Raw genomic sequence first — 27,039 nt, forward strand, 5'->3', positions numbered from 1 at the left:
TCTGCGTACCTGCGTCTCGCTCAGCACCCCTGCGCCTCGATCTGCAACCCTGTGCCTCGCTCTGCGCCCCTACGTCTCGCTCTGCGTACCTGCGTCTCGCTCAGCGCCCCTGCGCCTCGATCTGCAACCCTGTGCCTCGCTCTGTGCCTCGCTCAGCGCCCCTGCGTCTCGCTCAGCGCCCCTGCGTCTCGCTCTGCGCCTCGCTCTGCACCCCTGTGCCTCGCTCTGCGCCCCTGCACCTCGCTCTGCGCCCCTGCGTCTCGCTCTGCGCCCCAGCGCCTCGCTCTGTGCCTCGCTCTGCACCCCTGTGCCCCGCTCTGCGCCCCTGCGCCTCGCTCTGCGCCTCGCTCTGCGCCCCTGCGTCTCACTCTGCGCCCCAGCGTCTCGCTCTGTGCCTCGCTCTGCACCCCTGTGCCCCGCTCTGCGCCCCTGCGTCTCGCTCTGCACCCCTGCGCCTCGCTCTGCGCCCCTGCACCTCGCCCCTCTCTGCGCCCCTGCGCCTTGCTCTGTGCCCCTGCGTCTCGCTCTGCGCTTCGCTCTGCGCCCCTGCGTCTCGCTCTGCGCCCCTGCGCCTCGCTCTGCGCCCCTGCGTCTCGCTCTGCGCCTCGCTATGCGCCCCTGTGCCTCGCTCTGCGCCTCGCTCTGCGCCCCTGCGCCTCGCTCTGCGCCCCTGCGTCTCGCTCCGTGCCCCTCTCTGCGCCCCTGCGTCTCGCTCTGCGCCCCTGCGCCTCGGTCTGCGCCCCTGGGCCTAGCTCTGCGCCCCTGGGCCTCGCTCTGCGCCCCTGCGCCTCGCTCTGCGCCCCTGCGTCTCGCTCTGCGCCCCTGCGTCTCGCTCCGTGCCCCTGCGTCTCGCTCCGCGCCCCTGCGTGTCGCTCTGCGCCTCGGTCTGCGCCCCTGTGCCTCGCTCTGCGCCCCTGTGCCTCGCTCTGCGCCCCTGCGTCTCGCTCTGCGCCCCTGCGTCTCGCTCTGCACCCCTGCGTCTCGCTCTGCGCCCCTGTGCCTCGGTCTGCGCCCCTGCGCCTCGCTCTGCGCCCCTCTCTGCGCCCCTGCGTCTCGCTCTGCGCCCCTCTCTGCGCCCCTGCGTCTCGCTCTGCGCCCCTCTCTGCGCCCCTGTGCCTCGCTCTGCGCCCCTGTGCCTCGCTCTGCGCCCCTGCGTCTCGCTCTGCACCCCTGCGTCTCGCTCTGCGCCCCTGCGCCTCGGTCTGCGTCCCTGCGCCTCGCTCTGCGCCCCTCTCTGCGCCCCTGCGTCTCGCTCTGCGCTCCTCTCTGCGCCCCTGCGTCTCGCTCTGCGCCCCTCTCTGCGCCCCTGCGTCTCGCTATGCGCCCCTCTCTGCGCCCCTGCGTCTCGCTCTGCGCCCCTCTCTGCGCCCCTGCGTCTTGCTCTGCGCCCCTGGGCCTCGCTCTGCGCCCCTGGGCCTCGGTCTGCGCCACTGTGCCTCGCTCTGCGCCCCTGCGTCTCGCTCTGCACCCCTCTCTGCGCCCCTCTCTGCGCCCCTGCGTCTCGCTCTGCGCCCCTCTCTGCGCCCCTGCGTCTCGCTCTGCGCCCCTCTCTGCGCCCCTCTCTGCGCCCCTGCGTCTCGCTCTGCGCCCCTGGGCCTCGCTCTGCTCCCCTGCGTCTCGCTCTGCGCCCCTGGGCCTCGCTCTGCGCCCCTGCACCTCGCTCTGCACCCTTGCGCCTCGCTCTGCGCCCCTGCGCCTCGCTCTGCGCCTCGCTCTGCGCCCCTGCGCCTCGCTCTGCGCCCCTGCATCTCGCTCTGCGCCCCTGCGCCTCGCTCTGCGCCCCTGCGCCTCGCTCTGCGCCCCTGCGTCTCGCTCTGCGACCCTCTCTGCGCCCCTGCGTCTCGCTCTGCGCCCCTGGGCCTCGCTCTGCGCCCCTGCGTCTCGCTCTGCGCCCCTGCGTCTCGCTCTGCGCCCCTGGGCCTCGCTCTGCGCCCCTGCGCCTCGCTCTGCGCCCCTGCGCCTCGCTCTGCGCCTCGCTCTGCGCCCCTGCGCCCCTGCGCCTCGCTCTGCGCCCCTGCGTCTCGCTCTGCGCCCCTGCGCCTCGCTCTGCGCCCCTGCGCCTCGCTCTGCGCCCCTGCGCCTCGCTCTGCGCCCCTGCGCCTCGCTCTGCACCCCTGCGTCTCGCTCTGCGCCTCGCTCTGCGCCCCTGCGTCTCGCTCTGCGCCCCTGCGCCTCGCTCTGCGCCCCTGCGCCTCGCTCTGCGCCCCTGCGTCTCGCTCTGCGCCTCGCTCTGCGCCCCTGCGTCTCGCTCTGCGCCCCTGCGTCTCGCTCTGCGCCTCACTCTGGCCCCTCTCTGCGCCCCAGTGCCTCGCTCTGCGCCCCTGCACCTCGCCCCTCTCTGCGCCCCTGCGTCTCGCTCTGCGCCCCTGCGTCTCACTCTGCGCCCCTCTCTGCGCCACCTGCGTATCGCTCTGCGCCCCTGGGCCTCGCTCTGCGCCCCTGCGCCTCGCTCTGCGCCCCTGCGCCTCGCTCTGCACCCCTGCGCCTCGCTCTGCCCCCCTGCGTCTCACTCTGCGCCCCTGCGCCTCGCTCTGCGCCCCTGCGTCTCGCTCTGCGCCCCTGCGTCTCGCTCTGCGCCCCTCTCTGCGCCCCTGCGTCTCGCTCTGCGCCCCTCTCTGCGCCCCTGCGTCTCGCTATGCGCCCCTGTGCCTCGCTCTGCGCCTCGCTCTGCGCCCCTGCGCCTCGCTCTGCGCCCCTGCGTCTCGCTCCGTGCCCCTCTCTGCGCCCCTGCGTCTCGCTCTGCGCCCCTGCGCCTCGGTCTGCGCCCCTGGGCCTAGCTCTGCGCCCCTGGGCCTCGCTCTGCGCCCCTGCGCCTCGCTCTGCGCCCCTGCGTCTCGCTCTGCGCCCCTGCGTCTCGCTCCGTGCCCCTGCGTCTCGCTCCGCGCCCCTGCGTGTCGCTCTGCGCCTCGGTCTGCGCCCCTGTGCCTCGCTCTGCGCCCCTGTGCCTCGCTCTGCGCCCCTGCGTCTCGCTCTGCGCCCCTGCGTCTCGCTCTGCACCCCTGCGTCTCGCTCTGCGCCCCTGTGCCTCGGTCTGCGCCCCTGCGCCTCGCTCTGCGCCCCTCTCTGCGCCCCTGCGTCTCGCTCTGCGCCCCTCTCTGCGCCCCTGCGTCTCGCTCTGCGCCCCTCTCTGCGCCCCTGTGCCTCGCTCTGCGCCCCTGTGCCTCGCTCTGCGCCCCTGCGTCTCGCTCTGCACCCCTGCGTCTCGCTCTGCGCCCCTGCGCCTCGGTCTGCGTCCCTGCGCCTCGCTCTGCGCCCCTCTCTGCGCCCCTGCGTCTCGCTCTGCGCTCCTCTCTGCGCCCCTGCGTCTCGCTCTGCGCCCCTCTCTGCGCCCCTGCGTCTCGCTATGCGCCCCTCTCTGCGCCCCTGCGTCTCGCTCTGCGCCCCTCTCTGCGCCCCTGCGTCTTGCTCTGCGCCCCTGGGCCTCGCTCTGCGCCCCTGGGCCTCGGTCTGCGCCACTGTGCCTCGCTCTGCGCCCCTGCGTCTCGCTCTGCACCCCTCTCTGCGCCCCTCTCTGCGCCCCTGCGTCTCGCTCTGCGCCCCTCTCTGCGCCCCTGCGTCTCGCTCTGCGCCCCTCTCTGCGCCCCTCTCTGCGCCCCTGCGTCTCGCTCTGCGCCCCTGGGCCTCGCTCTGCTCCCCTGCGTCTCGCTCTGCGCCCCTGGGCCTCGCTCTGCGCCCCTGCACCTCGCTCTGCACCCTTGCGCCTCGCTCTGCGCCCCTGCGCCTCGCTCTGCGCCTCGCTCTGCGCCCCTGCGCCTCGCTCTGCGCCCCTGCATCTCGCTCTGCGCCCCTGCGCCTCGCTCTGCGCCCCTGCGCCTCGCTCTGCGCCCCTGCGTCTCGCTCTGCGACCCTCTCTGCGCCCCTGCGTCTCGCTCTGCGCCCCTGGGCCTCGCTCTGCGCCCCTGCGTCTCGCTCTGCGCCCCTGCGTCTCGCTCTGCGCCCCTGGGCCTCGCTCTGCGCCCCTGCGCCTCGCTCTGCGCCCCTGCGCCTCGCTCTGCGCCTCGCTCTGCGCCCCTGCGCCCCTGCGCCTCGCTCTGCGCCCCTGCGTCTCGCTCTGCGCCCCTGCGCCTCGCTCTGCGCCCCTGCGCCTCGCTCTGCGCCCCTGCGCCTCGCTCTGCGCCCCTGCGCCTCGCTCTGCACCCCTGCGTCTCGCTCTGCGCCTCGCTCTGCGCCCCTGCGTCTCGCTCTGCGCCCCTGCGCCTCGCTCTGCGCCCCTGCGCCTCGCTCTGCGCCCCTGCGTCTCGCTCTGCGCCTCGCTCTGCGCCCCTGCGTCTCGCTCTGCGCCCCTGCGTCTCGCTCTGCGCCTCACTCTGGCCCCTCTCTGCGCCCCAGTGCCTCGCTCTGCGCCCCTGCACCTCGCCCCTCTCTGCGCCCCTGCGTCTCGCTCTGCGCCCCTGCGTCTCACTCTGCGCCCCTCTCTGCGCCACCTGCGTATCGCTCTGCGCCCCTGGGCCTCGCTCTGCGCCCCTGCGCCTCGCTCTGCGCCCCTGCGCCTCGCTCTGCACCCCTGCGCCTCGCTCTGCCCCCCTGCGTCTCACTCTGCGCCCCTGCGCCTCGCTCTGCGCCCCTGCGTCTCGCTCTGCGCCCCTGCGTCTCGCTCTGCGCCCCTCTCTGCGCCCCTGCGTCTCGCTCTGCGCCCCTCTCTGCGCCCCTGCGTCTCGCTCTGCGCCCCTGGGCCTCGCTCTGCGCCCCTGGGCCTCGCTCTGTGCCCCTGCGCCTCGCTCTGCGCCCCTGCGCCTCGCTCTGCGCCCCTGCACCTCACTCTGCGCCTTGCTATGCGCCCCTGCGCCTCGCTCTGCACCTCGCTCTGCGCCCCTGCGCCTCGCTCTGCGCCCCTGCGCCTCGCTCTGCGCCCCTGCGCCTCGCTCTGCGCCCCTGCGCCTCGCTCTGCGCCCCTGCGTCTCGCTCTGCGCCCCTGCGTCTCGCTCTGCGCCTCGCTCTGCGCCCCTGCGTCTCGCTCTGCGCCCCTGCGTCTCGCTCTGCGCCTCACTCTGGCCCCTCTCTGCGCCCCTGCGCCTCGCTCTGCACCTCGCTCTGCGCCTTGCTCTGCGCCCCTGCGCCTCGCTCTGCGCCCCTCTCTGCGCCCCTGCGTCTCGCTCTGCGCCCCTGCGTCTCGCTCTGCGCCCCTGTGCCCCGCTCTGCGCCCCTGCGCCTCGCTCTGCACCTCGCTCTGCGCCCCTGGGCCTCGCTCTGCGCCCCTCTCTGCGCCCCTGCGCCTCGCTCTGCGCCTCGGTCTGCGCCCCTGGGCCTCGCTCTGCGCCCCTGTGCCTCGCTCTGCACCCCTGCGCCTCGCTCTGCGCCCCTGCGTCTCGCTCTGCGCCCCTGCGCCCCTGTGCCTCGCTCTGCGCCCCTGCGCCTCGCTCTGCGCCCCTGCGTCTCGCTCTGCGCCTCGGTCTGCGCCCCTGCGTCTCGCTCTGCGCCCCTGCGTCTTGCTCTGCGCCTCGCTCTGCACCCCTGCGCCTCGCTTTGCGCCTCGCTCTGCGCCCCTGCACCTCGCTCTGCGCCCCTGCGTCTCGCTCTGCGCCTCGCTCTGCGCCCCTGCGCCTCGCTCTGCGCCCCTGCGCCTCGCTCTGCGCCCCTGCGCCTCGCTCTGCGCCTCGGTCTGCGCCCCTGCGCCTCGCTCTGCGCCTCGCTCTGCGCCTTGCTCTGCGCCCCTGCGTCTCGCTCTGCGCCTCGGTCTGCGCCCCTGTGCCTTGCTCTGCACCCTGCGCCTCGCTTTGCGCCCCTGCGCCTCGCTCTGCGCCCCTCTCTGCGCCCCTACCTCGCTTTGCGCCCCTGCGTCTCGCTCTGCGCCCCTGTGCCTCGCTTTGCGCCCCTGCGTCTCGCTCTGCGCCTCGCTCTGCGCCCCTGTGCCTCGCTCTGCACCCCTGCGCCTCGCTTTGCGCCTCGCTCTGCGCCCCTACCTCGCTCTGCGCCCCTGCGCCTCGCTCTGCGCCCCTACCTCGCTTTGCGCCCCTGCGCCTCGCTCTGCGCCTCGCTCTGCGCCCCTGCACCTCGCTCTGCGCCCCTGCACCTCGCTCTGCGCCCCTCTCTGCGTCTCTGCGCCTCACTCTGGCCTCGCTCTGCGCCCCTGCACCTCGCCCCTCTCTGCGCCCCTGCGCCTCGCTCTGCGCCCCGCTCTGCGCCCCTGCGCCTCGCTCTGCGCCCCTACCTCGCTTTGCGCCCTTGCGTCTCGCTCTGCGCCTCGCTCTGCGCCCCTGCGCCTCGCTCTGCACCCCTGCGCCTCGCTCTGCGCCCCTGCGTCTCGCTCTGCGCCCCTGTGCCTCGCTCTGCACCCCTGCGCCTCGCTCTGCGCCTCGCTCTGCGCCCCTGTGCCTCGCTCTGCACCCCTGCGCCTCGCTCTGCGCCCCTGCGTCTCGCTCTGCGCCTCGCTCTGCGCCCCTGTGCCTCGCTCTGCGCCCCTGCGCCTCGCCCCTGCGCCTCGCTCTGCGCCTCGCTCTGCGCCCCTACCTCGCTATGCGCCCCTGCGCCTCGCTCTGCGCCCCTACCTCGCTTTGCGCCCCTGCGTCTCGCTCTGCGCCTCGCTCTTGCCCCCTGCGCCTCGCTCTGCGCCCCTGCGCCTCGCTCTGCGCCTCGCTCTGCGCCCCTCGCTCTGCGCCCCTGCGCCTCTCTCTGCGCCCCTGCGCCTCGCTCTGCGCCCCTACCTCGCTTTGCGCCCCTGCGTCTCGCTCTGCGCCTCGCTCTGCGCCCCTGTGCCTCGCTCTGCACCCCTGCGCCTCGCTCTGCGCCTCGCTCTGCGCCCCTGTGCCTCGCTCTGCACCCCTGCGCCTCGCTCTGCGCCCCTGCGTCTCGCTCTGCACCCCTGTGCCTCGCTCTGCGCCCGTGCGTCTCGCTCTGCGTCTCGCTCTGCGCCCCTGTGCCTCGCTCTGCACCCCTGCGCCTCGCTCTGCGCCTCGCTCTGCGCCCCTGTGCCTCGCTCTGCACCCCTGCGCCTCGCTCTGCGCCCCTGCGTCTCGCTCTGCGCCTCGCTCTGCGCCCCTGTGCCTCGCTCTGCGCCCCTGCGCCTCGCCCCTGCGCCTTGCTCTGCGCCTCGCTCTGCGCCCCTACCTCGCTCTGCGCCCCTGCGCCTCGCTCAGCGCCCCTACCTCGCTTTGCGCCCCTGCGTCTCGCTCTGCGCCTCGCTCTTGCCCCCTGCGCCTCGCTCTGCGCCCCTGCGCCTCGCTCTGCGCCCCTGCGCCTCGCTCTGCGCCTCGCTCTGCGCCCCTCGCTCTGCGCCCCTGCGCCTCTCTCTGCGCCCCTGCGCCTCGCTCTGCGCGCCTCGCTCTGCGCGCCTCGCTCTGCGCCCCTGCGTCTCGCTCTGCGCCTCGCTCTGCGCCCCTGTGCCTCGCTCTGCACCCCTGCGCCTCGCTCTGCGCCTCGCTCTGCGCCCCTGTGCCTCGCTCTGCGCCCCTGCGCCTCGCTCTGCGCCTCGCTCTGCGCCCCTACCTCGCTCTGCGCCCCTGCGCCTCGCTCTGCGCCCCTACCTCGCTTTGCGCCCCTGCGTCTCGCTCTGCGCCTCGCTCTTGCCCCCTGCGCCTCGCTCTGCGCCCCTGCGCCTCTCTCTGCGCCCCTGCGCCTCGCTCTGCGCCCCGCTCTGCGCCCCTGCGCCTCGCTCTGCGCGCCTCGCTCTGCGCGCCTCGCTCTGCGCCCCTGCGCCTCGCTCTGCGCCCCGCTCTGCGCCCCTGCGCCTCGCTCTCTACCCCTCGCTCTGCGCCCCTGCGCCTCGCTCTGCGCCCCTCGCTCTGCGCCCCTCGCTCTGCGCCCCTGCGTCTCGCTCTACGCGCCTCGCTCTGCGCCCCGCTCTGTGCCCCTGCGCTTCGCTCTGCGCCCCTGCGCCTCGCTCTGCGCCCCGCTCTGCGCCCCTGTGCCTCGCTTTGCACCCCTGCGCCTCGCTCTGCGCCCCTGCACCTCGCTCTGCGCCCCTCTCTGCGTGTCTGCGCCTCACTCTGGCCTCGCTCTGCGCGTCTGCGTCTCGCCCCTCTCTGCGCACCTGCACCTCGCCCCTCTCTGCGCCCCTGCGCCTCGCTCTGCGCCCCGCTCTGTGCCCCTGCGCCTCGCTCTGCGTCCCTCTCAGCGTCCCTGCGCCTCGCTTTGCGCCCCTGCGCCTCGCTCTGTGCCCCTGCGCCTCACTCTGTGCCCCTCTGCTTCTCTGCGCCTCACTCTGGCCCCTCTCTGCGCCCCTGCACCTCGCCCCTGCGCCTCGCCCCTCTCGGCGCCCCTGCGCCTCGCCCCTCTCTGCGCCCCTGCACCTCGCCCCTGCGCCTCGCCCCTCTCTGCGCCCCTGCGCCTCGCCCCTCTCGGCGCCCCTGCACCTCGCCCCTGCGCCTCGCCCCTCTCGGCGCCCCTGCGCCTCGCCCCTCTCTGCGCCCCTGCACCTCGCCCCTGCGCCTCGCCCCTCTCGGCGCCCCTGCACCTCGCCCCTGCGCCTCGCCCCTCTCGGCGCCCCTGCACCTCGCCCCTGCGCCTCGCCCCTCTCGGCGCCCCTGCGCCTCGCCCCTCTCTGCGCCCCTGTACCTTGCTGCTGGTCACAGGTGTCAGGCCTCTGGCCGGGCCCGCTTGCTGCGGAAGGCCTGGCGGCCGGACAGAGCAGTGGTGCCCGACCTCTCGTGGCCGCTGGGCCCGGCTCTCCCCATAAAGAAACTGCCGCTCTGCGCGGCCGGTCTGACTGGAAGCATCGCTCTGCGCCTCGCTCTGCGCCCCTGCGCCTCGCTCTGCGCCCCTGCGCCTCGCTCTGCGCCCCGCTCTGCGCCCCTGCGCCTCGCTCTCTACCCCTCGCTCTGCGCCCCTGCGCCTCGCTCTGCGCCCCTCGCTCTGCGCCCCTGCGCCTCGCTCTGCGCGCCTCGCTCTGCGCCCCGCTCTGTGCCCCTGCGCTTCGCTCTGCGCCCCTGCACCTCGCTCTGCGCCCCTCTCTGCGTGTCTGCGCCTCACTCTGGCCTCGCTCTGCGCCCCTGCGTCTCGCCCCTCTCTGCGCCCCTGCGCCTCGCTCTGCGCCCCGCTCTGCGCCCCTGTGCCTCGCTTTGCACCCCTGCGCCTCGCTCTGCGCCCCTGCACCTCGCTCTGCGCCCCTCTCTGCGTGTCTGCGCCTCACTCTGGCCTCGCTCTGCGCCCCTGCGTCTCGCCCCTCTCTGCGCCCCTGCATCTCGCCTCGCTCTGCACCCCTACGCCTCGCTCTGCACCCCTACGCCTCGCTCTGCGCGCCTCGCACAGGTGATCACAGGGGTTTTATTTCATTTTAAACATTACAGTACTGTAGCAGGGGGTCCCCGGAGCTGAACCGCATGGAATTCAGTTCCAGGGACCCCCTACTTCCAGACATACAGGCCCCGTTATGGGGTGCCGGTATCCCCGCCATGTACCAATCCTGTGGGTCACGTACCGGCACGCTGGGTACGGTTGGAGGGTACGGTGGGTACAGTTGGGGGGTGCGCTGGGTACGGTTGGAGGGTACGGTGGGTACAGTTGGGGGGTGCGCTGGGTACGGTTGGAGGGTACAATATATACAGTATATATCTATATTTATATAGCGCTATTAATGTACACAGCGCATCACAGCTGTAATACATGTGACAATCATATAAATAACAAATACCCTATTTCCTCAATTCTAAGACGCACCTTTTTTTTCGATTTTCACATGTCTGAAATCGGGGTGCGTCTTAGAATCAATGTATTAAAAAAAGTGTCTACAGTACTAACCCCCTCTTTTCACTTAACATGTTTCAGGAGAGGTCCCATGTCAGCAGAGGACGACGTGTGCGGAGGCGGCAGGAGAGGTCCCATGTCAGCAGAGGATGAAGCGGGCGGCGGCAGCAGGAGAGGTCCCACGCCTGCAGATGGTTGAAGATGGACAGCGGGTGGGGGTCCGGTGGCGGCGGCAGGACAGGTCCCAAGTCTGCAGGTGAATGAAGATAAGAAGACAGCGGGCGTGCGGTGGTGGAGGCGGCTAATAGATCATAATAGCGGGAGCAGAGCGGCATAGGGGAACAGCATGGGAGGTGCACACTGTAACACCGGAAGTTGACCGGTGTCTGACTTCCGGTTACAGTGTGCACCTCCCAAGCCGTTCCCCCTACGCCGCTCTGCTCCTGCTCAGCTCTCCCGCTATTATGATCTCCTGCCGCCGCACCCACCGCACGCCCGCTGTCTTCTTATCTTCATTCACCGGCCGATTTTTGACCTGTCCTGCTGCTGCACTCCCACCTGCTTTCCATCTTCAAACATCTGCAGACGTGGGACCTCTCCTGCCGCCGCCGCCCGCTTCATCCTCCGCTGACATGGGACCCCTCCTGAAACATGGAGAGTGAAAAAGTAATTTCCCTCGATTGTAAGGGCCAAATCGAAGGTGCGTCTTACAGCCCAGGAAATACGGTAATATAAATAACACAAAGAGGGGACGCGCTTCAGACATAAAAGTAACATTTCGGAAGAGGAGTCCCTGCCCCGAGGAGCTTACAGTCTAATTGGTAGGTAGGGAGAACGTACAGAGACAGTAGGAGGGAGGTCTGGTAAGTGCGTCTGCAGGGGGCCAAGCTTTATGTGTGAGGTGTTAAAGGTGGATATATTATTATGACACGTCAGGGACAGCTCCCCCCTCAGGACAAACACTGGCACAACCTCCCTCAGCTCTCAAACATTTCCCTAAATTGTTGCATGACCGCTGCTTTTTAACGAACTCCTCCTCTGCCTGCATTTCCCAAAATTCATTGCGCCTACCCATAATGCCCTACACTATAACCAATGCGCTCATTTTGTGACCCTGGCATCAACAGCTCCAATACTCAGCCCAGAGTGACTGAGCTCTGCTGCCCCCCAGTGTACGTCGGAGCTCAGTGCAACCATGGAACATTATGACCCTGCAGGCCGGAGCAGGACACCATACCCTCCAGCGTACCCTCCAACCGTACCCAGCGTACCCTCCAACGTACCCAGCGTACCCTCCAACCGTACCCAGCGTACCCTCCAATGTACCCAGCGTACCCTCCAACGTACCCAGCGTATCCTCCAACGTACCCAGCGTACCCTCCAACGTACCCAGCGTACCCTCCAACCGTACCCAGCGTACCCTCCAACGTACCCAGCGTACCCTCCAACCGTACCCAGCGTACCCTCCAACGTACCCAGCGTACCCTCCAACGTACCCAGCGTATCCTCCAACGTACCCAGCGTATCCTCCAACGTACCCAGCGTATCCTCCAACCGTACCCAGCGTACCCTCCAACGTACCCAGCGTATCCTCCAACCGTACCCAGCGTACCCTCCAACGTACCCAGCGTATCCTCCAACGTACCCAGCGTATCCTCCAACCGTACCCAGCGTACCCTCCAACCGTACCCAGCGTACCCTCCAACCGTACCCAGCGTACCCTCCAACCGTACCCAGCGTACCCTCCAACCGTACCCTCCAACCGTACCCAGCGTACCCTCCAACCGTACCCAGCGTACCCTCCAACCGTACCCAGCGTACCCTCCAACGTACCCAGCGTACCCTCCAACCGTACCCAGCGTACCCTCCAACCGTACCCAGCGTACCCTCCAACGTACCCAGCGTATCCTCCAACCGTACCCAGCGTACCCTCCAACGTACCCAGCGTATCCTCCAACCGTACCCAGCGTACCCTCCAACGTACCCAGCGTATCCTCCAACCGTACCCAGCGTACCCTCCAACGTACCCAGCGTACCCTCCAACGTTCCCAGCGTACCCTCCAACCGTACCCAGCGTACCCTTCAACGTACCCAGCGTACCCTCCAACCGTACCCAGCGTACCCTCCAACGTACCCAGCGTACCCTCCAACGTACCCAGCGTATCCTCCAACGTACCCAGCGTATCCTCCAACGTACCCAGCGTATCCTCCAACCGTACCCAGCGTACCCTCCAACGTACCCAGCGTATCCTCCAACCGTACCCAGCGTACCCTCCAACGTACCCAGCGTATCCTCCAACGTACCCAGCGTATCCTCCAACCGTACCCAGCGTACCCTCCAACCGTACCCAGCGTACCCTCCAACCGTACCCAGCGTACCCTCCAACCGTACCCAGCGTACCCTCCAACCGTACCCTCCAACCGTACCCAGCGTACCCTCCAACCGTACCCAGCGTACCCTCCAACCGTACCCAGCGTACCCTCCAACGTACCCAGCGTACCCTCCAACCGTACCCAGCGTACCCTCCAACCGTACCCAGCGTACCCTCCAACGTACCCAGCGTATCCTCCAACCGTACCCAGCGTACCCTCCAACGTACCCAGCGTATCCTCCAACCGTACCCAGCGTACCCTCCAACGTACCCAGCGTACCCTCCAACGTTCCCAGCGTACCCTCCAACCGTACCCAGCGTACCCTCCAACGTACCCAGCGTACCCTCCAACCGTACCCAGCGTACCCTCCAACGTACCCAGCGTACCCTCCAACGTACCCAGCGTATCCTCCAACCGTACCCAGCGTACCCTCCAACGTACCCAGCGTATCCTCCAACCGTACCCAGCGTACCCTCCAACGTACCCAGCGTATCCTCCAACGTACCCAGCGTATCCTCCAACCGTACCCAGCGTACCCTCCAACCGTACCCAGCGTACCCTCCAACCGTACCCAGCGTACCCTCCAACCGTACCCAGCGTACCCTCCAACCGTACCCTCCAACCGTACCCAGCGTACCCTCCAACCGTACCCAGCGTACCCTCCAACCGTACCCAGCGTACCCTCCAACGTACCCAGCGTACCCTCCAACCGTACCAGCGTACCCTCCAACCGTACCCAGCGTACCCTCCAACGTACCCAGCGTATCCTCCAACCGTACCCAGCGTACCCTCCAACGTACCCAGCGTATCCTCCAACCGTACCCAGCGTACCCTCCAACGTACCCAGCGTATCCTCCAACCGTACCCAGCGTACCCTCCAACGTACCCAGCGTACCCTCCAACGTTCCCAGCGTACCCTCCAACCGTACCCAGCGTACCCTCCAACGTACCCAGCGTACCCTCCAACCGTACCCAGCGTACCCTCCAACGTTCCCAGCGTACCCTCCAACCGTACCCAGCGTACCCTCCAACGTACCCAGCGTACCCTCCAACCGTACCCAGCGTACCCTCCAACCGTACCCAGCGTACCCTCCAACCGTACCCAGCGTACCCTCCAACCGTACCCAGCGTACCCTCCAACCGTACCCAGCGTACCCTCCAACCGTACCCAGCGTACCCTCCAACCGTACCCAGCGTACCCTCCAACCGTACCCAGCGTACCCTCCAACCGTACCCAGCGTACCCTCCAACGTACCCAGCGTACCCTCCAACCGTACCCAGCGTACCCTCCAACGTACCCAGCGTACCCTCCAACCGTACCCAGCGTACCCTCCAACCGTACCCTCCAACCGTACCCAGCGTACCCTCCAACCGTACCCAGCGTACCCTCCAATCGTACCCAGCGTACCCTCCAACCGTACCCAGCGTACCCTCCAACCGTACCCAGCGTATCCTCCAACGTACCCAGCGTACCCTCCAATGTAGCAACGACAAGAGAACAAGAACCCCAAGGAGAGCACTCGCACACTATATGGCCACGTCCACACAGAGGTAGATAGTCACAGTGGACAGATATGAGGCCCAGAGACAGATATCAGTGCGTATCAGTAGTTATTCAAAACAGTACACTGGTATGTCACTCCACGATTTGGAGTTTCACATGTTAACAGGCACTACCAGTGTACTGTTTTGAATAACTACTGATACACACTGATATCTGTCTCTGGGCCTCATATCTGTCCACTGTGACTATCTACCTCTGTGTGGACGTGGCCATATCCCTAACTTTAATCTGGTCTGTAACTGTTTCATAAGCTCATAATATATATTTTCTTTAACTGTGCATGCAATGTCTTGTATATAATGTATACCTTGTTCATTTATGTAACTGTATTTGTAACCATGTATTATTTGTTTTACTCTGTGCCCAGGACATACTTGAAAACGAGAGGTAACTCTCAATGTATTACTTCCTGGTAACATATTTTATAAATAAATAAATAAATAAATAACTTAGGGCATATCACTATATCACCTACTATATACTACGGTGGGGCGTATACTGATCTGGACAGCTGTTCACATCAGCAGTAGTTTACCTAGGAGTTTAGATAGCACAGGGACTGCATCTCTGGATCACTCGTCCAATTTTAACTTTGCTGTATTCTGGCTCAATAATCATCATCATTGACACACAGCGTTCCCCCATATTTTATTGATCAGAGTTACGACTCAAATAAAGAAGACACAGTTTTATTATTCACTCACTCCTCTACATCAACACATGGTCTCTGGTTTACCTGTTCTACCATTCAGTGTGCGAGTGCTCTCCTTGGGTTCTTGTTCTCTTGTCGTTGCCATATTTGTAATATCCCCTGATAGCAGCACCTCCACTCCACGTTCATCCAGTCAGCAGTAGCGAGGGTTATCCTCCCCTTCCCCCCCCCCCCTCCAGTTCGCTACCTCCAACCGTACCCAGCGTACCCTCCAACCGTACCCAGCGTACCCTCCAACCGTACCCAGCGTACCCTCCAACGTACCCAGCATACCCTCCAACCGTACCCAGCGTACCCTCGAATCGTACCCAGTGCACGCGCACTCTCCCTAGATGGGGGGGGGGGGGGGTTAGGAGAGGGGGTGCGAATGACCGCGCAGTGCGAGGAATTCTATGTTATCTCTTTTTAAGACGCTGAGTCTATATTCTTGCTTTGAATAAATTAAGAGTAAGATCTCCTGAAATTCAGTGACCTCACACATAGGGTAACGCTGTGTAGTGCTTGGATAATGCATGACATCACACTTCATGTGCATATCACAGTATGACCTCACGAGTTTCCTTCCCCCCCTCCCCTCCACTTCCCCTCCTCCCCTCCACTTTCCCTCCCCTCCACTTTCCCTCCTCAGCTCCCCTCACCTGGTGAAGTCTTCCTCCCCCAGCATATGTCTGGGAACAGGGGAGAACCTGGAGGGAGTAACTTGGGGGGCGGGGTAGGCAGATTTTGCTCTCCACACTGCTCAGGTATCCACCCAGAGTGGAATTATGGCTTATGTGGTTATCAGCTGTGAAGGCTGCAAAGAAACAAAGTGGGGGGGAGGGAGAGGAGGAGGGGGGGGGAGAGGAGGAGGGGGGGAGAGGAGGAGGGGGGAGAGGAGGAGGAGGGGGGGAGAGGAGGGGGAGAGAGGAGGAGGAGGGGAGAGAGGAGGGGGAGGGGGGAGAGTAGGAGGAGAGGGGGGAGAGGAGGAGGAGGGGGGATAGGAGGAGGGGGGAGAGGAGGAGGAGGGGGGAGAGGAGGAGGAGGGGGGGAGAGGAGGAGGGGGGAGAGGAGGAGGAGGGGGGGAGAGGAGGAGGAGGGGGGGAGAGGAGGAGGAGGGGGGGAGAGGAGGAGGGGGAGAGAGGAGGAGAAGGGGGGGAGAGGAGGAGGAGAAGGGGGGGAGAGGAGGAGGAGAAGGGGGGGAGAGGAGGAGGGTGGAGAGGAGGAGGAGGGGGGGAGAGGAGGAGGAGGGAGGAGGAGGAGGGGGGGAGAGGAGGAGAGGGGGAGAGGAGGAGGAGGGGGAGAGGAGGAGGAGGAGGGGGGAGGAGGAGGAGGGGGGAGGAGGAGGAGGGGGGGGAGGAGGAGGAGGGGGGGAGGAGGAGGAGGGGGGGAGAGGAGGAGGGGGGGAGAGGAGGATGGGAGAGGAGGAGGGGGGAGAGGAGGAGGGTGGAGAGGAGGAGGAGGGGGGAGAGGAGGAGGAGGGTGGAGAGGAGGAGGAGGGGGGGAGAGGAGGAGGAGGGGGGAGGAGGAGGAGGGGGGGAGAGGAGGAGAGGGGGAGAGGAGGAGGAGGGGGAGAGGAGGAGGAGGGGGAGAGGAGGAGGAGGGGGAGAGGAGGAGGAGGGGGAGAGGAGGAGGGGGGAGGAGGAGGAGGGGGGGGAGGAGGAGGAGGGGGGGAGAGGAGGAGGGGGGGAGAGGAGGAGGGGAGAGGAGGAGGGGGAGGAGGGGGAGAGGAGGGGGAGAGGAGGAGGAGGAGGGGTTGAGGAGGAGGAGGAGGGGGGGAGAGAAGGAGGAGGGGGAAGAGGAGGAGGGGGGAGGAGGAGGAGGGGGGGGAGGAGGAGGAGGGGGGGAGAGGAGGAGGGGGGGAGAGGAGGAGGGGAGAGGAGGAGGGGGAGGGGGAGAGGAGGAGGGGGAGAGGAGGGGGAGAGGAGGAGGAGGAGGGGTTGAGGAGGAGGAGGAGGGGGGGAGAGAAGGAGGAGGGGGAAGAGGAGGAGGGGGGAGGAGGAGGAGGGGGGGGAGGAGGAGGAGGGGGGAGAGGAGGAGGGGGGGTGAGTGGGGAGGAGGAGGAGGGGAGAGGTGAGGGGGAGGAGGAGGAGGAGGGGGAGAGGAGGGGGAGAGGAGGAGGAGGAGGGGTTGAGGAGGAGGAGGAGGGGTGGGAGAGAAGGAGGAGGGGGAAGAGTAGGAGGGGGGGAGAGGGGGGAGGAGGAGGAGGGGAGGAGAGGGGGAGGAGGAGGAGGGGGAGGAGAGGGGGAGAGGGGGGAGGAGGAGGAGGGGAGGAGAGGAGGAGGAGGGGAGGAGAGGGGGAGGAGGAGGAGGGGAGAGAGGGGGGGAGGAGGAGGGGAGGAGAGGGGGGGGGAGGGGGAGAGGAGGAGGGGGGTGGAGAGGAGGAGGGGGAGAGGGGGGAGGAGGAGGGGGAGAGGGGGGAGGAGGAGGAGGGGGGGAGGTGAGGGGGGGAGGAGGAGGAGGGGGGTGGGAAGGGGGGGAAAGGGGGGTGAGGAGGAGGGGGGAAAGGGGAGGAGGAGCGGGGAGAGGGGGGGAGGAGGAGGGGGTAGAGGAGGAAGAAGGGGGAGAGGAGGAGGAAGGGGGGAGAGGAGGAGGGGGGAGAGGAGGGGGAGAGGGGGAAGGAGGAGGAGGGGGGGAGGAGGAGAGGGGGGGAGGAGGAGGAGGGGGGAGGAGGAAGGGGGGAGAAGGGGGGGAGGAGGAGGGGGAAAGGGGGGGAGGAGGAAGGGGGGAGGAGGAGGGGGGAAAGGGGGGAGGAGGAGGGGGGAGAGGGGGGGAGGAGGAGGGGGAGAGGAGGAAGAAGGGGGGAGAGGAGGAGGAAGAAGGGGGGAGAGGAGGAGGAAGGGGGGGAGAGGAGGAGGAAGGGGGGGAGAGGAGGAGGAAGGGGGGGGGAGGAGGGAGGGGGGGAGAGGAGGGAGGGGGGGAGGGAGGGGGAAAGGGGGGGAGGAGGAGGGGGGGGAGGAGGAGGGGGGGGAGAGGAGGAAGGAGGGGGGGGAGAGGAGGAAGGAGGGGGGAGAGGAGGAAGGAGGGGGGGGAGAGGAGGAAGGGGGGGGGAGGAGGAAGGGGGTGGTGAGGAGGAAGGGGGTGAGAGAAGAAAGGGAGGGGGAGAGGAGGAAGGAGGGGGGAGAGGAGGAAGGAGGGGGGGGAGAGGAGGAAGGAGGGGGGGAGAGGAGGAAGGGGGGGGGAGAGAGGAGAGGGGGGAGAGGAGGGGGGAGGAGGAAGGAGGGGGGGGAGAGGAGGAAGGGTGGAGAGGGAAGGGGGGAGAGGAGGAAGGAGGGGGAGAGGAGGGAGGGGGGAGAGGAGGGGGGGGAGAGGAGGGGGGGAGAGGAGGAGACGGGGGAGAGAGGAGAGGGGGGGGAGAGGAGGAGGAGGGGGGAGAGGAGGAGGAGGGGGGAGAGGAGGAGGAGGGAGAGTGAGAGCCTGCGCTGTGTTGTGAGAGCCTGCGCTGTCGTGAGTGAGAGCTCTGCGCTGTGTGTGAGAGCCTGCGCTGTGTGAGTGACAGCCTGCGCTGTGTGAGTGAGAGCCTGCGCTGTGTGAGCCTGCGCTGTGTGTGAGAGCCTGCGCTGTGTGAGTGAGAGCCTGCGCTGTGTGAGGGAGAGCCTGCGCTGTGTGTGAGATCCTGCGCTGTTTGAGTGAGAGCCTGCGCTGTGTGAGTGAGAGCCTGCGCTGTGTGAGTGACAGCCTGCGCTGTGTGAGTGACAGCCTGCGCTGTGTGAATGAGAGCCTGCGCTGTGTGTGAGAGCCTGCGTTGTGTGAGCGAGAGCCTGCGCTGTGTGTGAGAGCCTGCGCTGTGTGAGTGAGAGCCTGCGCTGTGTGTGAGAGCCTGCGCTGTGTGTGAGAGCCTGCGCTGTGTGAGTGACTGCCTGCGCTGTGTGAGTGACAGCCTGCGCTGTGTGAGTGACAGCCTGCGCTGTGTGAGTGACAGCCTGCGCTGTGTGAGTGACAGCCTGCGCTTTGTGAGTGACAGCCTGCGCTGTGTGAGTGACAGCCTGCGCTGTGTGAGCGAGAGCCTGTGCTGTGTGAGCGAGAGTCAGCGCTGTGTGAGTGAGAGCCTGCGCTGTGTGAGTGAGAGCCTGTGCTGTGTGTGAGATCCTGCGCTGTGTGAGTGACAGCCTGCGCTGTGTGAGTGAGAGCCTGCGCTGTGTGTGAGAGCCTGCGCTGTGTGTGAGAGCCTGCGCTGTGTGTGAGAGCCTGCGCTGTGTGAGTGAGAGCCTGCGCTGTGTGAGTGAGAGCCTGCGCTGTGTGAGTGAGAGCCTGCGCTGTGTGTGAGATCCTGCGCTGTGTGAGTGACAGCCTGCGCTGTGTGAGTGAGAGCCTGCGCTGTGAGAGCCTGCGCTGTGTGAGTGAGAGCCTGCGCTGTGTGAGGGAGAGCCTGCACTGTGAGAGCCTGAGCCGTGTGAGCGAGAGCCTGCGCTGTGTGAGTGAGAGCCTGCGCTGTGTGAGTGAGAGCCTTCGCTTTGTGAGTGAGAGCCTGTGCTGTGTGAGTGAGAGCCTGCGCTGTGTGAGTGAGAGCCTGGGCTGTTAGAGCCTGCCCTGTGTGTGAGAGCCTGCGCTGTGTGTGAGAGCCTGCGCTGTGTGAGTGACAGCCTGCGCTGTGTGAGTGACAGCCTGCGCTGTGTGAGCGAGAGCCTGCGCTGTGTGAGCGAGAGCCTGCGCTGTGTGAGCGAGAGCCTGCGCTGTGTTTGAGAGCCTGCGCTGTGTGTGAGAGCCTGCGCTGTGTGTGAGAGCCTGCGCTGTGTGAGTGACAGCCTGTGCTGTGTGAGTTACAGCCTGCGCTGTGTGAGTGAGAGCCTGCGCTGTTAGAGCCTGCGCTATGTGAGTGAGAGCCTGCGCTGTGTGAGTGAGAGCCTGCGCTGTGTGAGTGACAGCCTGCGCTGTGTGAGTGACAGCCTGCGCTGTGAGAGCCTGCGCTGTGTGAGCGAGAGTCTGCGCTGTGTGAGTGAGAGCCTGCGCTGTGTGTGAGAGCCTGCGCTGTGTGAGCGAGAGCCTGCGCTGTGTGAGCGAGAGTCTGCGCTGTGTGAGTGAGAGCCTGCGCTTTGTGTGAGAGCCTGCGCTGTGTGAGCGAGAGCCTGCGCTGTGTGAGCGAGAGCCTGCGCTGTGTGTGAGAGCCTGCGCTGTGTGAGTGAGAGCCTGCGCTGTGTGAGTGACAGCCTGCGCTGTGTGAGTGACAGCCTGCGCTGTGTGAGTGACAGCCTGTGCTGTGTGAGTGACAGCCTGCGCTGTGTGAGTAAGAGCCTGCGCTGTGTGAGTGAGAGCCTGCGCTGTGTGAGAGCCCGCGCTGTGTGTGAGAGCCTGCGCTGTGTGAGTGAGAGCCTGCGCTGTGTGAGTGAGAGCCTGCACTGTGTGTGAGATCCTGCGCTGTGTGAGTGAGAGCCTGCGCTGTGTGTGAGAGCCTGCGCTGTGTGTGAGAGCCTGCGCTGTGTGTGAGAGCCTGCGCTGTGTGAGTGAGAGCCTGCGCTTTGTGTGAGAGCCTGCGCTGTGTGAGTGAGAGCCTGCGCTGTGTGAGTGACAGCCTGCGCTGTGTGTGAGAGCCTGCGCTGTGTGTGAGAGCCTGCGCTGTGTGTGAGAGCCTGCGCTGTGTGAGTGAGAGCCTGCGCTTTGTGTGAGAGCCTGCGTTGTGAGAGCCTGCGCTGTGTGAGCGAGAGCCTGCGCTGTGTGAGTGAGAGCCTGCGCTGTGTTGTGAGAGCCTGCGCTGTGTGAGTGAGAGCCTGCGCTGTGTGAGTGAGAGCCTGCGCTGTGTGAGTGAGAGCCTGCGCTGTGTGAGTGACAGCTTGTGCTGTGAGAGCCTGCGCTGTGTGAGCGAGAGCGTGCGCTGTGTGTGAGAGCCCGCGCTGTGTGTGAGAGCCTGCGCTGTGTGTGAGAGCCTGCGCTGTGTGAGTGACAGCCTGCGCTTTGTGTGAGAGCCTGCGTTGTGAGAGCCTGCGCTGTGTGAGCGAGAGCCTGCACTGTGTGAGCGAGAGCCTGCGCTGTGTGTGAGAGCCTGCGCTGTGTGTGAGAGCCTGCGCTGTGTGTGAGAGCCTGCGCTGTGTGTGAGAGCCTGCGCTGTGTGTGAGAGCCTGCGCTGTGTGTGAGAGCCTGCGCTGTGTGAGTGACAGCCTGCGCTTTGTGTGAGAGCCTGCATTGTGAGAGCCTGCGCTGTGTGAGCGAGAGCCTGCGCTGGGTGAGCGAGAGCCTGCGCTGTGTGTGAGAGCCTGCGCTGTGTGAGTGACAGCCTGCGCTGCGTGAGTGAACCTGCGCTGTGTGAGTGAGAGCCTGCGCTGTTAGAGCCTGCGCTGTGTGTGAGAGCCTGAGCTGTGTGAGTGAGAGCCTGCGCTGTGTGAGTGACAGCCTGCGCTGTGTGAGTGAGAGCCTGCGCTGTGTGAGTGACAGCCTGCGCTGTGTCAGTGACAGCCTGCGCTGTGACAGCCTGCGCTGTGACAGCCTGCGCTGTGTGAGTGACAGCCTGCGCTGTGTGAGTGACAGCCTGCGCTGTGTGAGTGACAGCCTGCGCTGTGTGAGTGACAGCCTGCGCTGTGTGAGTGACAGCCTGCGCTGTGAGAGCCTGCGCTGGGTGAGCCGAGAGCCTGCGCTGTGTGTGAGAGCCTGCGCTGTGTGAGTGACAGCCTGCGCTGCGTGAGTGAACCTGCGCTGTGTGAGTGAGAGCCTGCGCTGTTAGAGCCTGCGCTGTGTGTGAGAGCCTGAGCTGTGTGAGTGAGAGCCTGCGCTGTGTGAGTGACAGCCTGCGCTGTGTGAGTGAGAGCCTGCGCTGTGTGAGTGACAGCCTGCGCTGTGTCAGTGACAGCCTGCGCTGTGACAGCCTGCGCTGTGACAGCCTGCGCTGTGTGAGTGACAGCCTGCGCTGTGTGAGTGACAGCCTGCGCTGTGTGAGTGACAGCCTGCGCTGTGTGAGTGACAGCCTGCGCTGTGTGAGTGACAGCCTGCGCTGTGAGAGCCTGCGCTGTGTGAGTGACAGCCTGCGCTGTGTGAGTGACAGCCTGCGCTGTGTGTGAGAGCCTGCGCTGTGTGTGAGAGCCTGCGCTGTGTGAGCGAGAGCCTGTGCTGTGTGAGTGACAGCCTGTGCTGTGTGAGTGACAGCCTGCGCTGTGTGAGTGACAGCCTGCGCTGTGTGAGTGAGAGCCTGCGCTGTGTGAGTGACAGCCTGTGCTGTGTGAGTGACAGCCTGTGCTGTGTGAGTGACAGCCTGTGCTGTGTGAGTGAGAGCCTGCGCTGTGAGAGTCTGCGCTGTGTGTGAGAGCCTGCGCTGTGTGAGTGACAGCCTGCGCTGTGTGAGTGACAGCCTGCGCTGTGCGAGTGACAGCCTGCGCTGTGAGAGCCTGCGCTGTGTGTGAGAGCCTGTGCTGTGTGTGACAGCCTGCGCTGTGTGAGTGACAGCCTGCGCTGTGTGTGAGAGCCTGTGCTGTGTGTGAGAGCCTGCGCTGTGTGAGTGACAGCCTGCGCTGTGTGAGTGACAGCCTGCGCTGTGCGAGTGACAGCCTGCGCTGTGAGAGCCTGCGCTGTGTGTGAGAGCCTGTGCTGTGTGTGACAGCCTGCGCTGTGTGAGTGAGAGCCTGCGCTGTGTGAGTGAGAGCCTGCGCTGTGTGTGAGAGCCTGCGCTGTGTGTGAGAGCCTGCGCTGTGCGAGTGACAGCCTGCACTGTGTGTGAGAGCCTGCGCTGTGTGAGTGAGAGCCTGCGCTGTGTGAGTGAGAGCCTGCGCTGTGTGAGTGAGAGCCTGCGCTGTGTGAGTGAGAGCCTGCGCTGTGTGAGTGACAGCCTGCGCTGTGTGAGTGACAGCCTACGCTGTGAGAGCCTGCGCTGTGTGAGTGACAGCCTGCGCTGTGTGTGAGAGCCTGCGCTGTGTGAGTGAGAGCCTGCGCTGTGTGAGTGAGAGCCTGCGCTGTGTGAGTGACAGCCTGCGCTGTGTGAGTGACAGCCTGCGCTGTGAGAGCCTGCGCTGTGTGAGTGAGAGCCTGCACTGTGTGAGTGACAGCCTGCGCTGTGTGAGTGACAGCCTGCGCTGTGTGAGTGACAGCCTGCGCTGTGTGAGTGACAGCCTGTGCTGTGTGAGTGAGAGCCTGCGCTGTGAGAGTCTGCACTGTGTGTGAGAGTCTGCGCTGTGTGAGTGACAGCCTGCGCTGTGTGAGTGACAGCCTGGGCTGTGCGAGTGACAGCCTGCGCTGTGAGAGCCTGCGCTGTGTGTGAGAGCCTGTGCTGTGTGTGACAGCCTGCGCTGTGTGAGTGACAGCCTGCGCTGTGTGAGTGACAGCCTGCGCTGTGTGTGAGAGCCTGCGCTGTGTGTGAGAGCCTGCGCTGTGTGAGTGACAGCCTGCGCTGTGTGAGTGACAGCCTGCGCTGTGCGAGTGACAGCCTGCGCTGTGAGAGCCTGCGCTGTGTGTGAGAGCCTGTGCTGTGTGTGACAGCCTGCGCTGTGTGAGTGAGAGCCTGCGCTGTGTGAGTGAGAGCCTGCGCTGTGTGTGAGAGCCTGTGCTGTGTGTGAGAGCCTGCGCTGTGTGAGTGACAGCCTGCGCTGTGCGAGTGACAGCCTGCGCTGTGAGAGCCTGCGCTGGGTGTGAGAGCCTGTGCTGTGTGTGACAGCCTGCGCTGTGTGAGTGAGAGCCTGCGCTGTGTGAGTGAGAGCCTGCGCTGTGTGTGAGAGCCTGCGCTGTGTGTGAGAGCCTGCGCTGTGCGAGTGACAGCCTGCACTGTGTGTGAGAGCCTGCGCTGTGTGAGTGAGAGCCTGCGCTGTGTGAGTGAGAGCCTGCGCTGTGAGAGTGAGAGCCTGCGCTGTGTGAGTGAGAGCCTGCGCTGTGTGAGTGACAGCCTGCGCTGTGTGAGTGACAGCCTACGCTGTGAGAGCCTGCGCTGTGTGAGTGACAGCCTGCGCTGTGTGTGAGAGCCTGCGCTGTGTGAGTGAGAGCCTGCGCTGTGTGAGTGAGAGCCTGCGCTGTGTGAGTGAGAGCCTGCGCTGTGTGAGTGACAGCCTGCGCTGTGTGAGTGACAGCCTGCGCTGTGAGAGCCTGCGCTGTGTGAGTGAGAGCCTGCACTGTGTGAGTGACAGCCTGCGCTGTGTGAGTGAGAGCCTGCGCTGTGAGAGCCTGCACTGTGTGAGTGACAGCCTGCGCTGTGTGAGTGAGAGCCTGCGCTGTGAGAGCCTGCGCTGTGTGAGTGACAGCCTGTGCTGTGTGAGTGACAGCCTGCGCTGTGTGAGTGACAGCCTGCGCTGTGTGAGTGAGAGCCTGCGCTGTGTGAGTGACAGCCTGCGCTGTGTGAGTGAGAGCCTGCGCTGTGTGAGTGAGAGCCTGCGCTGTGTGAGTGACAGCCTGCGCTGTGTGAGTGACAGCCTGCGCTGTGTGAGTGACAGCCTGTGCTGTGTGAGTGAGAGCCTGCGCTGTGAGAGTCTGCACTGTGTGTGAGAGTCTGCGCTGTGTGAGTGACAGCCTGCGCTGTGTGAGTGACAGCCTGCGCTGTGCGAGTGACAGCCTGCGCTGTGAGAGCCTGCGCTGTGTGTGAGAGCCTGTGCTGTGTGTGACAGCCTGCGCTGTGTGAGTGACAGCCTGCGCTGTGTGTGAGAGCCTGCGCTGTGTGTGAGAGCCTGCGCTGTGTGAGTGACAGCCTGCGCTGTGTGAGTGACAGCCTGCGCTGTGCGAGTGACAGCCTGCGCTGTGAGAGCCTGCGCTGTGTGTGAGAGCCTGTGCTGTGTGTGACAGCCTGCGCTGTGTGAGTGAGAGCCTGCGCTGTGTGAGTGAGAGCCTGCGCTGTGTGTGAGAGCCTGTGCTGTGTGTGAGAGCCTGCGCTGTGTGAGTGACAGCCTGCGCTGTGCGAGTGACAGCCTGCGCTGTGAGAGCCTGCGCTGGGTGTGAGAGCCTGTGCTGTGTGTGACAGCCTGCGCTGTGTGAGTGAGAGCCTGCGCTGTGTGAGTGAGAGCCTGCGCTGTGTGTGAGAGCCTGCGCTGTGTGTGAGAGCCTGCGCTGTGCGAGTGACAGCCTGCACTGTGTGTGAGAGCCTGCGCTGTGTGAGTGAGAGCCTGCGCTGTGTGAGTGAGAGCCTGCGCTGTGAGAGTGAGAGCCTGCGCTGTGTGAGTGAGAGCCTGCGCTGTGTGAGTGACAGCCTGCGCTGTGTGAGTGACAGCCTACGCTGTGAGAGCCTGCGCTGTGTGAGTGACAGCCTGCGCTGTGTGTGAGAGCCTGCGCTGTGTGAGTGAGAGCCTGCGCTGTGTGAGTGAGAGCCTGCGCTGTGTGAGTGAGAGCCTGCGCTGTGTGAGTGACAGCCTGCGCTGTGTGAGTGACAGCCTGCGCTGTGAGAGCCTGCGCTGTGTGAGTGAGAGCCTGCACTGTGTGAGTGACAGCCTGCGCTGTGTGAGTGAGAGCCTGCGCTGTGAGAGCCTGCACTGTGTGAGTGACAGCCTGCGCTGTGTGAGTGAGAGCCTGCGCTGTGAGAGCCTGCGCTGTGTGAGTGACAGCCTGTGCTGTGTGAGTGACAGCCTGCGCTGTGTGAGTGACAGCCTGCGCTGTGTGAGTGAGAGCCTGCGCTGTGTGAGTGACAGCCTGCGCTGTGTGAGTGACAGCCTGCGCTGTGTGAGTGACAGCCTGCGCTGTGTGAGTGACAGCCTGTGCTGTGTGAGTGAGAGCCTGCGCTGTGAGAGTCTGCGCTGTGTGTGAGAGCCTGCGCTGTGTGAGTGACAGCCTGCGCTGTGTGAGTGACAGCCTGCGCTGTGTGTGACAGCCTGCGCTGCGTGAGTGAACCTGCGCTGTGTGAGTGAGAGCCTGCGCTGTTAGAGCCTGCGCTGTGTGTGAGAGCCTGAGCTGTGTGAGTGAGAGCCTGCGCTGTGTGAGTGACAGCCTGCGCTGTGTGAGTGACAGCCTGCGCTGTGTGAGTGACAGCCTGCGCTGTGTCAGTGACAGCCTGCGCTGTGACAGCCTGCGCTGTGACAGCCTGCGCTGTGTGAGTGACAGCCTGCCCTGTGTGAGTGACAGCCTGCGCTGTGTGAGTGACAGCCTGCGCTGTGTGAGTGACAGCCTGCGCTGTGAGAGCCTGCGCTGTGTGAGTGACAGCCTGCGCTGTGTGTGAGAGCCTGCGCTGTGTGTGAGAGCCTGCGCTGTGTGAGCGAGAGCCTGCGCTGTGTGAGTGACAGCCTGTGCTGTGTGAGTGACAGCCTGCGCTGTGTGAGTGACAGCCTGCGCTGTGTGAGTGAGAGCCTGCGCTGTGTGAGTGACAGCCTGCGCTGTGTGAGTGACAGCCTGCGCTGTGTGAGTGACAGCCTGCCCTGTGTGAGTGACAGCCTGTGCTGTGTGAGTGAGAGCCTGCGCTGTGAGAGTCTGCGCTGTGTGTGAGAGCCTGCGCTGTGTGAGTGACAGCCTGCGCTGTGTGAGTGACAGCCTGCGCTGTGCGAGTGACAGCCTGCGCTGTGAGAGCCTGCGCTGTGTGTGAGAGCCTGCGCTGTGTGAGTGACAGCCTGCGCTGTGTGTGAGAGCCTGCGCTGTGTGTGAGAGCCTGCGCTGTGCGAGTGACAGCCTGCACTGTGTGTGAGAGCCTGCGCTGTGTGAGTGACAGCCTGCGCTGTGCGAGTGACAGCCTGCGCTGTGAGAGCCTGCGCTGTGTGTGAGAGCCTGTGCTGTGTGTGACAGCCTGCGCTGTGTGAGTGAGAGCCTGCGCTGTGTGAGTGAGAGCCTGCGCTGTGTGTGAGAGCCTGCGCTGTGTGTGAGAGCCTGCGCTGTGCGAGTGACAGCCTGCACTGTGTGTGAGAGCCTGCGCTGTGTGAGTGAGAGCCTGCGCTGTGTGAGTGAGAGCCTGCGCTGTGTGAGTGACAGCCTGCGCTGTGAGAGCCTGCGCTGTGTGAGTGACAGCCTGCGCTGTGTGTGAGAGCCTGCGCTGTGTGAGTGAGAGCCTGCGCTGTGTGAGTGAGAGCCTGCGCTGTGTGAGTGAGAGCCTGCGCTGTGTGAGTGAGAGCCTGCGCTGTGTGAGTGACAGCCTGCGCTGTGTGAGTGACAGCCTGCGCTGTGAGAGCCTGCGCTGTGTGAGTGAGAGCCTGCACTGTGTGAGTGACAGCCTGCGCTGTGTGAGTGACAGCCTGCGCTGTGTGAGTGAGAGCCTGCGCTGTGAGAGCCTGCGCTGTGTGAGTGACAGCCTGCGCTGTGTGAGTGAGAGCCTGCGCTGTGAGAGCCTGCGCTGTGTGAGTGACAGCCTGTGCTGTGTGAGTGACAGCCTGCGCTGTGTGAGTGACAGCCTGCGCTGTGTGAGTGAGAGCCTGCGCTGTGTGAGTGACAGCCTGCGCTGTGAGAGCCTGCGCTGTGTGAGTGAGAGCCTGCGCTGTGTGAGTGAGAGCCTGCGCTGTGTGAGTGACAGCCTGCGCTGTGTGAGTGACAGCCTCCGCTGTGTGAGTGAGAGCCTGCGCTGTGAGAGCCTGCGCTGTGTGATACACCCCTCACTGCATAGATCCCTGTCCCCCTCATACACTCTCCCCTGCACTCACTGCTTGCATCCCTGTCCCCCTCATACACTCTCCCCTGCACTCACTGCATGCATCCCTCTCCCCCTCATACACTCTCCCCTGCACTCACTGCATGCATCCCTCTCCCCCTCATACACTCTCCCCTGCACTCACTGCATGCATCCCTCTCCCCCTCATACACTCTCCCCTGCACTCACTGCATGCATCCCTCTCCCCCTCATACACTCTCCCCTGCACTCACTGCATGCATCCCTCTCCCCCTCATACACTCTCCCCTGCACTCACTGCATACATCCCTCTCCCCCTCATACACTCTCCCCTGCACTCACTGCATGCATCCCTCTCCCCCTCATACACTCTCCCCTGCACTCACT

The 27,039-nt window shown here is 65.9% G+C and overlaps 1 protein-coding gene across 1 annotated transcript in view; it reads right to left on the reverse strand.

Moving 5' to 3' along the window:
* Positions 1 to 27,039, reverse strand: part of LOC142477035 (disks large homolog 3-like) — a gene marked incomplete at its 3' end in the record, with an annotated part of 47,210 nt that overhangs the window by 11,100 nt on the left and 9,071 nt on the right. Inside the window, exon 2 of the mRNA XM_075582107.1 lies at positions 14,906 to 15,060. Within this exon, the coding sequence (XP_075438222.1) occupies positions 14,906 to 14,931 (26 nt within the window). The remainder of the gene's footprint in view (positions 1 to 14,905; positions 15,061 to 27,039) is intronic.

Source organism: Ascaphus truei, unplaced genomic scaffold, assembly GCF_040206685.1.
Source record: "Ascaphus truei isolate aAscTru1 unplaced genomic scaffold, aAscTru1.hap1 HAP1_SCAFFOLD_1889, whole genome shotgun sequence".
Taxonomy (NCBI): domain Eukaryota; kingdom Metazoa; phylum Chordata; class Amphibia; order Anura; family Ascaphidae; genus Ascaphus; species Ascaphus truei.